The sequence below is a fragment of the Azolla caroliniana genome, unplaced genomic scaffold, assembly GCF_043228905.1.
Source record: "Azolla caroliniana isolate FFs.n. ecotype wild unplaced genomic scaffold, voAzoCaro1.0.p SCAF_7, whole genome shotgun sequence".
In the NCBI taxonomy this organism is placed as follows: Eukaryota; Viridiplantae; Streptophyta; class Polypodiopsida; order Salviniales; family Salviniaceae; genus Azolla; species Azolla caroliniana.
The window spans coordinates 1,238,735-1,251,637 of NW_028230442.1; the positions used below are offsets into that span (position 1 = coordinate 1,238,735).

General features: G+C 39.3%; 1 protein-coding gene across 1 annotated transcript; it reads left to right on the top strand.

The window, feature by feature from the left end:
* The first annotated feature begins 4,198 nt into the window (after nt 1–4,198).
* LOC147861444 (U-box domain-containing protein 44-like) lies at nt 4,199–9,211 on the top strand. The gene is made up of 3 exons (XM_087322262.1): nt 4,199–5,264; nt 6,354–6,663; nt 7,346–9,211. The coding sequence occupies exons 1-3, from the start codon at nt 4,695–4,697 to the stop codon at nt 8,920–8,922; spliced, it is 2,457 nt and encodes an 818-aa protein (XP_087178388.1). The 5' UTR covers nt 4,199–4,694; the 3' UTR covers nt 8,923–9,211.
* The last annotated feature ends 3,692 nt before the right edge of the window (nt 9,212–12,903 follow it).

The window sequence follows — 12,903 nt, forward strand, 5'->3', positions numbered from 1 at the left end:
ATAAGTGTTATCTTGCAAGCATTTTCAATGTTCATATAGGTTGCTCTATTTACAAGTTTGCAATTAACCTTTTATACTGTACTTATTAAAGGTTAGGCACTCTAGTCTTGGTTCTTTCATTTTGCATATTATTGTGTTCCTTTGGAGGACTTATTATGGCGCAATATCATATATAAAGTCTAACAAAGTCTATGTTAGGTGTTAGGTTTACCATATTCCATCATAATGTTACATTATGGTGAAGATTGGGATCCTTAAAAGAAGTTTTGATAGAGTTTGAGTCTTCTTTTTTCTTTTTCTTTTCTTTTTCCAAAATAAAACTCCTTCCATTAGTTATAAAATTTTACAAATGAGACGATTATGTACAAATCCCTAAAGGGACGCGATAGTTCCATCTTATGTGGATGCCCACTGACTCAAGAAAGGGAGAGGACGACCATTCTTGGATGAAGGCTATGCGTTGTCTTTCAACTCCCTCGGAGCTGCCCTTAAGGCCATCATATTGGCTCTTCAGAGTGGCTACAAGTTCACTCCATATCTCTTGCAGTAACCTTGTTGGATGGGCGGTTTGGTTCGAGAAGACTCGCCTACATCGTTGTTTCCATACAATCCAAAGGGTTATTGGGCTGACCAATTCCAACACCTCTTGAGATTTGTCATTAAGAGGAATAGAGTGGACATTGCCGTTGGAGGAGAAAAGGACCTCTTGTGCTTTTATCACCAAAGTCATCCCCTCCTCCTGATGCTCGTATCGGCCAATTGCAGCCTGCCATGATAGCCAACATATATTTCCCCACTTGATTGAACCTTGCACCTGGCATAATTGCAACAAGCGGCCAACCTCCCGCCATATTCGATGGGACGTTGGGCAGTCCCACAGAGCATGTCGTATGGATTCTACTGCATGTGGGCACTCTACACAATTAGGAGAGCTAAGGTTCCCATGTTGCCACGCTCCCACCGGTAGGGACTTATGTATTAACAGCCATTGGAAAGTGGTAATTCGCCTCGCGTGTTGTTGCTTCCAGATTTTCTGCCAAAACTTGGTGATTATTGCGGAGGGAACTTGAAATGTGTGCCAGACCTTCGCAGCAGCCGGTTCTCGGGCGGCTTGAGCAGCTAGAATGTGGCGACCCAATCTAGTTGCGAATTGGAAGAAAGGGATGGGTTTGCTTCCTTGCCCCGCGTAGGGATCACACCATGTCCATTGCAAAGGGTCCCAACTGACCTTACGTAGCCATGTGTTCTCATGAGTACATATATGCCACTCGGGTTGTAATTTGATCGGATCAGGATCTACAATCCATTTATGATCAGTGTACGCGAGTACTCGAATGGTGTTATTCTGTGTTGGTGTCTTAATGTCTCGCAATTCAGGGTCTTCGAGTCTGTTTGGTGATCCCCTACCTCTCAGGATCAGAGAACCCTCCTCCTCGTGGCCTATCCATTTCTCCATTGTCGTCCTTTGAGTAGCAGATTCCCTAATCAGTAGAGCGTTAATGATTTCCGATCTCATAGTCCATCCGCCCCTGATTCCATGGAGTATGTTCGCCTGATCTTGTAGTGGCATTGACATAAACCGTCGCCAACATTCTATACTTTTGCCTGGACCTTCTGCAATACATCATTTTTATCCAAAAGACTCAATTTCTAATTTGGTTGTAGTTATTCTTCTTTCGTACATCCTTAGGACAAGAAATTGTTATTTTTTTATAGCAATGAGATATGTTTAAGACGTTGTTGATATCAACTGTGTAACTTTGTACATAGTCAAGTTTTTCAATCTCAAACATTGTTTTTATCTTAGTGTGAGCACTTGCACATATGTAGTGTGTGTGCCCTTGTTTATGTACACAACATTAATGGGAAGCTTTTGGCTCTTTGGAAAATTATGTCATGTATAATTAACATCGTTGTCCAGTGAATAAAGGCTCTAGAGTATGGTGTGTCAAAATTTTGAAATCTATTGGAAATGTATGTATGACATGTAATGCTCATTTTATCAAGTCTTTCAAACATTTGAATGAAACAAAGACAAATGTTGTAGAACATGTTGCAAATGGATGTGCGAAAATGAAACGATGTAATAAAATAACCTTTTTCCCAATCACTTTAGGAAACTTTGATGGTTTTCACATGTAGAAATAGCGGTATAATTGGGATCCTATTATGACTTCAAAGTGGCTCCGAATATGCATTGACTAAAGTGGGACGAACATTTTGACTTGGAATCAATCTTCTATGCAATTCAAGGTTGTTTAGAAGGAAGTATAGTATTGCTTATGTTTTTAAAAAAGAAAAATGTACAAAAACATGATTCGTGCATACGGTAAAAGCACGATATAAATTTTTTGTAGCAATTAAGCCTATTATCTCTTCAAAAACAAAAGAAAATAATGTCATCTGATGAGATTCCCAATGTAGAACTCGACTAGAAATGTAATGATTAATGAGCTTCTAACCTAGATAATAAATTAGGATTATCCATTTGGTAAGTGGGTTGGTTTATCACGATTAATACACACGTTGCTACTAGAATATGTATATGACCAGATTCTATGAGTGAGGTTATAAATGTGATGGAGTTTACAACTGAATGTACGTGGAAATTGAAGCAAAAATACAAGATAATGGAAAATTTGTGCCTACTTACATGAATGTTTCTAGTGTGCATAGTGTTGCTAGTTGGAGTATCCCCAACCACTAAGTTGTTGCCATGTATGAGAACATATTGCTTATTTTCACGATCATGCCCATGTGAATGGACAACAAATATTGAGCAAAATCCATGACTGCTAAATCCGAAAACATATTGCCCACTATCAATCTTCTTAAGTAGATGATGCATGCTTACCTTTACCTTTCCAATACATACATAATACAAGAGAGAAGCATATATTTAGGCTTTTGTCACCAAGGACATGAACTTTTTCTAAATATTTGAAGCAAGGCAACCATTTTTATTTTTAAAATGTGTGGTCTGGCATAAAAGCATTTGAATCCGATCTTGTGTCTTTTATAGATATAGTTGCTTAGAATTTTAAGTTGCGTCGTAATCTTTCCCCTTCCCCCACAAATTTAGTGAGTACACAACCAACGCATTCAACCAATTGTTGCTATCATAATATGTGCTTGAACATAACAACTTCAACCATAATTGTTTAGCACACAACCAATTGTCCTTGGAAATAAGATATAATGCTCAATCAATGTTACCGAATCACACCATACCAAGACACTATGATATTGACCCTACTAATCAATAATTGTCAAATTGGTATGACCCTAATAACTAGATGATCCAACACATTTTCCAGGCACCCACTCTCAACATCATTGGGCATAAGATCTTCAACCACAACCGGTTATACTAGGTCAAAACTTGATGCCCCAACACCATAACTTTGTCCTTCAATGACTTGTGAATCAAACTTGAAGGATAATACAAAAAACCTTAAGGAATGACTTTGCACAATGACTCTCTCTCTCTCTCTCTCTCTCTCTCTCTCTCTCTCTCTCTCTCTCTCTCTCTCTCTGGATGAGAGTAATTGACTATGTACACTTTGCCCTAAACAAGTTTAGAATATGAATATCACATTTTGATACAATGCTCTGCTTCTAATTACATTAGACTATGCTCTCTATACATCTTTGACCAAAACCAAAATCTTGCACGAATTTCTCTCACATTCACAGTGTGCTCGATTGTGACTTTGATTAATAAAGTTCTTGAATATCGAGAGTCGCTACTCACTTTCACATGTACTACATAAAAAAATGTTCTATTTTTTTGTCTCATAGATCATAGTTAACCTCCGAAGATGAAATCTCTCTCTCTCTCTCTCTCTCTCTCTCTCTCTCTCTCTCATCTTCACCATGAGCTCAACATTGTCCCATAGATTGCATTCATTCTCGAATGGTGGTTAATTTCTTTTTGTTATTGGCTTCGTGGTTTGCTCGAGACAATGAATGTTATAAAATGAAGCGAACTGAAGCTCAATACTCAATACGGGCTTCATTCCATGGCATAGATTGTATCGGTGTGCCATGGGCATCGAGACGATAAGTCTCTCCATCCCTCCCAAGGCTTTTAAAACACAAAATAGAAGCAAATTAGAAGAGCTACACAAACCACATAAAAGTGTCTATAACAAGCTGTAACAGAACATAACAAGCTGTAAGAGATAAAGGCTCAGCAATCAATTGTTCTGCCTTTCCCCCCCTATCTTGTTTACTGATAACAGAGCAGATTCTACTATCTAGTTCTCTGTGTTTTATTTCTTAACTGAGAACAGAGCAAATTCTAGCAATCAATGACTCAAACTATTACTATACATCTAGTTTGTCTCTGTGCCTCACTCCCTCTACCAATTTTTTACAAAAAATCAGAGAAACTCTAAAAATTAGAGACATAGATCGAAGTGGGTATTTACTATTTTCGTGTTCTATCTGTTTTCTCTACTCATTATTGAAAACAGAGAAAATTCTAACTGATAGAGTCTCAGATCAAGGTGGGCATCTTCTAATTCTATCTATTTTCCCTATTATGCTCTTTACTACAGGCATATTGATTTCTGATCAAAGAACAACACTCTTTGCAATTCAAGTTGTGCGGCACAGAAAGGATATAGGTATGGCTTATATGTAAATCTATACTTGAAGTGAGATTAACGTTTTTGGGGCTCAAAATATATATGCAAGAAAACATGGGGGATCCATTGGCAATTCAAAGAAATGGGTCCTCTAGCCTTTCAGAAGAGAGTATACGACTCCGCGCAGAGAGAGCAAGAGTTGAACCGCCTTATGATTCTTTTGTATGCCCTCTGACAAAGACAATTATGAAGGATCCTGTCTCTTTGGAGAATGGCCAGACCTATGAAAGAAGTGCTATCGAGAGATGGTTTCACGAGTGCAGTAGTAATGGAAGGCCTCCTGTTTGCCCGTTAACGGGGAAAGAACTTGAATCTACAACATTGAAGCCGAGCTTAGCTATTCGGCAAACCATAGAAGAGTGGACTACTAGGAATGAGGCGGCACAACTTGATAATGCGAGATCACTTCTTGTTTCAGATTCGAACGAGGAGATAATACTTGCTTTGAAAGATCTTCAGAGTTTGTGTTTAAGGAGTACCTTAAACAAACATAAAGCTAGAGGATCTGGCCTTATACCTCTCATTGTTGGTTGTTTGAAGAATGATGAGGCTGTTCGGTGCTTGGCGCTTGCAACATTGCGTATTCTTGCCGAAGATGTCGATAGCAACAAGGTAGATACTCACTCTTGTGTGTGTGTGTGTGTGTGTGTGTGTGTGTGTGTGTGTGTGAAAGAGAGAGAGAGGATGGATGTAAATCAGTTGGTAGGGTTCTCATGCAGAGACAAGAACCCCTACATTCCACACAGTTTAATAAATCAATGAAAATTCTAATTGCATGGATAAAAATATGGTTTAACTCTGTGGTACTCCAGATACGATAAAATAAAATGAGAAGGGGGGGAAGAGAATTAGGGGAGATGGTTCATTGGTTTTCTGTGCATGAAATAAATAGATCTCTTCTCAGCGCATATATGCACAAGAGAGTATATCCATGCTTTCTCGGCACTTCCATTTAGTCTTCAATGTTCTTTGGAAATTTGGGGTTTGTGGCATAATTGAGAACTCCCAGTACATCCCATTATTTTATGGTCGGCATGGTATTGCTACTCCTATTCACCAGTTGAAAGACATATGTTTGTTTCCGTTCCTCTGGGCTATTGGCACATACATGCCTGTTGGTTATTTGGTGGTGCACCACATTTTATACATAAGATATCTGTGGGATATCGTATATGTTGTTAATGAACTTGTGGTTTGTATCTCCATACTTTACAAAAACATGACACATTTGCAAGTGATAGAGGGATAGATCAATTTTATTATTGTCCTCAGAGGTCAGAAATGACTAATGGAACGAAAGTGACATTTTCACTTGGTGTGTATTGGAAAGTGACACTCAATTTTCAGGCTAATGAACATTGCAATTGATAGTGCATTGTGGCAACAGAGAATGTTTGCATGGATAGCTCAGATACAGAATGAGAGAGATTAGCATCCTGGTGATGCCAAATGTGACCCATGAGAGAGAGTCAGTGGCTGTGTAGTACTTAGTAAAGTTGTGCGTTGGCGACAGGAAAGTTTCACTTTGTCGTTTCGTAAAATGTAATTATTTGGAAGAGTGAAACCAATTGTACATGTTAATGATAAATGTCTTGTGACTAAGAGAGATATTGGGGGGGGGGGGGGGGGGGGGGGGGGAAGAGAGAGAGAGAGGAGTGTGTGTGTATGTGTACATTTTATGAAAAAGAGAGTTCTTTTTAGGATGCTATTGGGGAAACAGATGCGCTTCGAAATTGTGTCAAATGCTTATCCCGTGATATTTCAAAGGAGAGAGAAGAAGCCGTGTCTCTGTTATACGAGCTTTCAAAGTCAAGATCATTGTGTGAGAAGATTGTTTCATTGAATGGAGCAATTTTGATGCTTGTGAAAACTGTCAGTAGCTCTTCAGATAATGTCCTTACAGTTCAAAGAGCAGATGAGACACTAGACAATTTAGAGAAGTGCGATGGAAGTGTGAGACCCATGGCAGAAAATGGGAGATTGCAACCGCTCCTTCAACGTTTAGTGGAAGGTATTTCTTTAATATATTGAAGTATGCATTCATGGGGGATTTAATGTATGTTCATGTCATTGAATGTGTATGACTGATGAGTGTTCTTATATTCAATAGCATGAAAGTTTGTCATGTTATATTGGCTAGTTACACTTGATTAACATCTACTAGACATTGATCTGGCATGAAATCAAGTCTAATCACAAATAGACCAGGAATACAACAAATGATTTATAAGTGTGTAGAAAAGCTTGATTATAATTGTGTATTATACAAAGAACAATTTAGAAGGTTTACATATATAGATAGATCTTAACAAATGTTAAAATCTAAAGTGGATGAATACTAGTTCATGTTCCTGGCTTCTAAGCAGTTGTCAGTGCTTCTTAAGGTATTATGCTATTAATCTGAGAGAGAGAACTACTTATTCAATGTGATGTATTTTATATATATAACTAGTTCACTTATCTTCAAAACACCCTGAACTAGCAAGCTTCCTGGAAAGAGTAGCAAGCTTGATGCTTTATTATTTTAGAACTAGGTAAAATCCTCCAAAATATCCCTTGTTGAACAAATTACAAGAATACCCCTCTGAGAGTCAAAATGTACCACCACAGAGGGGATAACATACTCTCTAAGAACTTACTTAGGCAAATATGCTTTTTAAATGGGAATACTTAAGTTGTGCTCTTCTTAATAGGTAGTGAAGATGTACGGTTGGAGATGGCCATGGTCCTGTCGGAACTTGTTCTTAGCTCGGAAGGCAATACAAAAGTTGCTGAAGTTGGTGGAAAAACCCTTGTAAACATGCTTCAGAATGGCTCTTCCACTGGGCGAGAAGCAGCATTGAGGTGTTTATGCCAACTTTCTACCCTCGAAAGCAATGGCCATATCTTAGCACAAGCAGGTATTTTGTCTCCTCTCATACGAGATTTGTATGCGGTTGGGATCAACCAACTTTCCGCAAAATTGAAGGAAATAGCTGCAACAACTTTAGCTAATGTAGTGAACTCTGGTATCGACCTCGACAAGCTCCCAATAGATTCCGATGGCAATACGTTACTATCGGAATCTATAATCCATAATCTTCTTCACCTAGTGAGTAACACAGGTCCAGCAATAGAAGCAAAACTGCTTCAAGTATTGGTGGGATTGGCATCCTCAAAAGAGGAAGGGGCAGTAAATAAGGTGGTGATGGCGATAAAAAGTGCAGGTGCCACAATAACTCTTATTCAATTTCTTGAGGTGCCACAAAAGGATCTACGTGCAAATTCTGTGAAACTATTATATTATCTATCAGCAAATATGGGCCAAGAAATCGCCGATGGACTTCGCATAACAACAGGCCAACTAGGTACTTTAGTAAAGTTCATAAGTACAAATGGTGTATCAGAAGAGCAAGCTGCTGCCGCAAAGTTATTAGCAAACCTTCCAAGTCACGATGCTCAGCTCACACGAGCTTTGCTAGAAGAGGGAGCAATTCCCGCCGCAGTAAATAAGCTTGAAGAATTGAAGCAAGGAGTGGTTAGAATTGGTGCAAGCCGATTTGTCGGTATGTATAAAGAAGGTTTAGTTGGTATCCTCCTCCGGTTTACTGAGATATATGGTAATAGAGATATCGTAACATCAGCTCAAGAACACAACCTGACGTCGTTTTTCACAAGCTTGCTTAACATGGGTAACCTTGAGGAAGTGCAGAGGATAAGTGCATTAGCATTGGCTAATCTTTCGTCTCATACAAAGGATTTATCAGTATTGCCCGAGATTGAAGATAGTAGTAGTAGTCTTTGCTTTTGCTTGTTCAAATCACCACCAAAAAAGGTAGGATTATGTGTAGTTCATGGTGGACAATGCTCTGCAAAACAAACATTCTGTCTCTATGAAGCAGGTGCGATTGTGCCACTAGTGGGTTGTTTGGACCATGGAAATACCAGTCTTGTAGAGGCATCTCTAAAGGCACTTTCTACTCTTCTATTGGAGGTTGAGAATATTGAAGGAGGTATCAAAGTGCTGACCGATGCTGATGCGATACAACCCATTCTAGATATCATGAAAGAGCACAAGACAGAGCAATTACATCAGTTGGTGGTATTGGTAGTTGAGTGTATGCTCCGGGATGAAGGCATTGCTCGAATAATCTCGGGCAATCCTAGCGTCCACACCGTGTTAGTAGAAGCATTCAAACATGGCAACCCTCTTACGAAGCAAGCTGCTGAGAAGGCATTGAAGCATTTGAATAAAATTCCAAATTTTTCAGGTGTATTCAAGCTTAAGTAGAGTGCTTTTGTTCCCTATCCTTTGTAACCTTTTCAATAAATTGTGGTAACTTTAGGATTTGATTATTTTGAACATATCACTCTCACACATTTTTATGTAACAAAGATAATCCAGAAAACCATGCATGAGTGGTAACCAAGCACAGAATGACACCGAGTTAACTATCCATTTTCCTTAGAAAGGAAAGATTCATGTGCAGCAAGTTTCTGATATGATTGAATATCAGGGGCAACAAATTTTTTAACATGATGGAAAGTAAATCATAAAATGCTTAAGATTATTCAATCCACTTGTATGGACACTTACCAAACATAAGTCTTGCAAAATGCCTATGGATTATATACTTCCAAGGCACACATGGTTTCCCCTCAATGGTCTTGCATATGTTCAATTGACATTGTTTCTTGTTACAAGCCAACTGATGAACATTTTTGAACCTGCAACATTTGCTTAGCACAAGCTGGTTCAACATTGTAGATTTTTGCAATACTTGAATTAGAGATCAGAAAATAAGCTTTAGATAGAGTAGATGAATTCGAATTCTACGAGCATTATTCCTATGGATTTATACAATAATATTTCTTAGGGTAATCCTCTGAACGGACATATTATGAAATAATACAAATTCATTTTTGTTAAGTAACCGTGATCTTTAGTATGTCAAGGTTTGTTGATGATGATGTCTTTGTTCCATTCTTTTTTTGGTGTTTCATATCTGTTTCTAGAATTGTTGTATGCCAATGAAAATCTATCCTCTTCCTAAACCTCCAATGCTTTATCTTCATCAAATTAAGATAAAAATCACTCATTCAAGCTTGCAAATTCAACCTTGGGGTGTTTCCTCCTTGCATCACCATTGACGTGCTCCTACATTTTTGCCGAAAACGTATGCGAGCAGTGACCACGTTGTTGGAGTAGTCACAAACCTTGTCCTTGCATCACCAAGATAAGTAATTTATTTCTTGAAGAACTTGCATTTTGAGATCTTCGTGTAGAATTGCTTGTCGCGCAATGTTTGTAAAACAAAGCGGACATGTTTACCATGTTCTTCTAATGTACGACTATAGACTAGAATATCATCCGAGAAAATAACGACAAAATTTTCAAGTTGTTCTCGGAAAATGTCATTTAGTTCTTGTTGAAATGTGGCTAGAGCATTGGTCAAACCAGAAGGCATGAACAAAAACTCATAATGGCCATAGCGCGTGCGAAATGCCATTTTAGGAACATCTTCCTCACTTATACGAATTTGATGGTAGCTTGTACGAAGATCAAGTTTCGTAAAATATCGAGCTCCCTAGAGACAATCAATCAAATCGTTAGCCCGGGGCAATGGATATGAATTCTTGATCGTCACTGTATTCAAGTGTCGGTAATTAATACACAAACGCCATGTGCCCTCTTTCTTTTTTACCAAGAGAACAAGTGTTGCCCATGGGGATTTACTATAACGTATATAAACCATTCGTAAATAGTCCTTGAGTTGCTTAGATACCTCATCCTCTTCAGATCAACTTAAGCGATATAGAGGTATACTTATTAGTGCTACGCCAAGTACAATATCTATACGATGGTCTATATTACGTTTAGGAGGTAACCCATGTGGTAGTTCACTCGGAAAAACATCACAAAAATCATTTAAGATTTCATCGAGTTGTTGTTCAAAATATGATAAATGGCTCGAAACACTATCGATATTATAAACGTGAATGTTCAAATCAGGTACACAATAAAATAAAGAAGAACAAGAAAACTCGGATATTGATGGAGAGGAAACAATCGAAAGAGATTGTTTTTTTACCCATTGAATAAAATGAGTACAATCATTTAGTACAAAGGTAATGGAATGGTGAACCCAATTAATAGATAAAGAACAGTTTTTATTATAAAACCAGGGATAACCTAGTATTACATCAGTGGTACAAAGATTCATTACATTGAAGTCTACTTCCTCTATATAAGTATCAATAGAAATTCCTAATGAATGAATCACCCCGTTGATGTATTGTACTCTTCCATCAGCCAAGTGCACCTTATAGGTGTGATCACTTATGGTGAGTTGGATTCCCCATATCCGAACCAAACAATCATTCACAAAGTTGTGTGAGCTTCCCGAATCAAATAAAAATTGTACTGGAGATCCATTGATATACCCATTTGCACGTAGTAAATCATTGGGTGCCAATACATAGTGAGGGAAAGAACATTTACAATTACTTAAATGATGTGCATAGACCTCAAGGACATCATGAATTTGACCTTTATGGTCTGCAACTTTGGTTTTGTTGTCGTGCTCTTTTCGTTAGAGCTTTTGACATTACTCTTTTGTATGACCATTCTTTCTATAGAACACACAAAAAGGATTTTGTCGCTTACAATCGTGATCCATGAATTCGTTGGGTGTCTTGTGTTTCCCAGTGAATTGCGACTGCTTAGTTCAACTCGGTTTTGAGACCTTTGGCATACATGGACGATTTCACCTCGTTCAAATCGAGGATGAACATTCGACCATCGCTCCGTCCTTTAGCTATGAGTCGGCCATCTTTCTCGATGAAGCATCCTTCGTTGTTGAAACGAACTTGCATGCCTTGCTCCACAATTTGACTGACCGAGACCAAATTCTTTGTTATTGTGGGCACGTGCAAGACATTCTTGATGCAAGTTTGCTCACCTTCTTTACCGAATGGCACATTGCCAATGTGCCGAATGGGATGTGTGGTGTCGTCTCCCATCTCTATGAAGCCGGGTCAATCGGGTGTGCGCAAAACACTAAACCACTCTTCGTGGGATGTCATGTGATGTGAGACACTGGAGTCGACGAACCACACGCCTTCCGAGTTGAGGTGCTTGTGGAGTCGGAGGCCAACTTAGAGTTCGCTCTATGTCTGTCTCATTACGAATAGTCCACCGTAGTCGTCGTATTTGGAGTTGGTGGCATAGTTTGTGAGTTGTTGGCTTGTCGAAGCGGACTCACTTCTCTTCTTTCGACACTCTTCTTCGCAGTGGCCGATTTTGCCGCAATAGTTGCAAGTGATAGGCCACGTTTGCCAACCTTGTTCTGCATGGAAGCTCCCCCCTCTTCCGAAGGTTCCTCAATGGCTTCCGTCTTGTTGTTGAAGGTTTGAGTTCCCTTCGTGTGATGGGTCGAATCGACCTCTTCTACCACCTTGTCCTCGGCCACCATCCGAATTCGAGAAGAACATTTGTCCTTCCTACGTGTTGCTTTTGATTTAGGCGTGGTTCTCTTCAACCAATAACATTGATTGACGGTCGAAGAACGAAGGAGGGTTTTCTCTTGCTAATATAACATTCTTAACGAGTCGAATTGTTGTGTGAGGTCGCCCAAGCATATTTGAACCATCTTGTCTTCGTCGACGTTTACGTTGATGGAGCCAAGCGAGTCGTAAATGCTCTTGATCTTGGCGATGTAGTCCGACACAGACATATCTTTTTGCCGAATATTGTTCAACTCTTGTCGAAGTTGAAGCTTTCGGGCAGTCATGTTGGCGGTGAACATCTTCTTCAAGTTCTCCCACCCCTCTTTAGGTGTCTTGGTGTCTCGAATGTGGCTAAGCATGTGGCCATCGACACATGTTGCCAAGGAATACATTACCCGAATCGCTCCTTGCTCCCACATTGGGTAGTTGGCGTTTGTGATGTCTGGTTTGTTTTCGAGTGCGTCGGTGATGTAGCTCCAATACCCTTGGCCAACTAGGTATTTGTTCATCTTGTACTCCCAAGATGAATAATTGCTCCGATCTAGCTTTTCACTAGGGAGCGAGCTACCCATTTGTGTGTTCATGTTGATTGTAGTGTCTTCCTTTTTCGCTTTTCTTCCTTTAGTCACGTACATGTGCTACGTAGCGGCACTACAATAGTGGATTGCTGGATTTGTCGTCGGCGTCTCGAACACACAATCACAGAGTTTGGTGGGCTTAGTGGATTTTCTAAACCACTTGCTCTGATACCATGTTAAGAATT

Excerpts from the sequence above, each read along its gene's own strand:
- LOC147861444 (XM_087322262.1), top strand. The coding sequence starts at position 4,695 with ATGCAAGAAAACATGGGGGATCCATTGGCAATTCAAAGAAATGGGTCC. Across the intron at positions 5,265-6,353 it reads AAGATGTCGATAGCAACAAG|GATGCTATTGGGGAAACAGA; the intron begins GTAGATACTCAC and ends AGTTCTTTTTAG. Across the intron at positions 6,664-7,345 it reads CCTTCAACGTTTAGTGGAAG|GTAGTGAAGATGTACGGTTG; the intron begins GTATTTCTTTAA and ends TCTTCTTAATAG.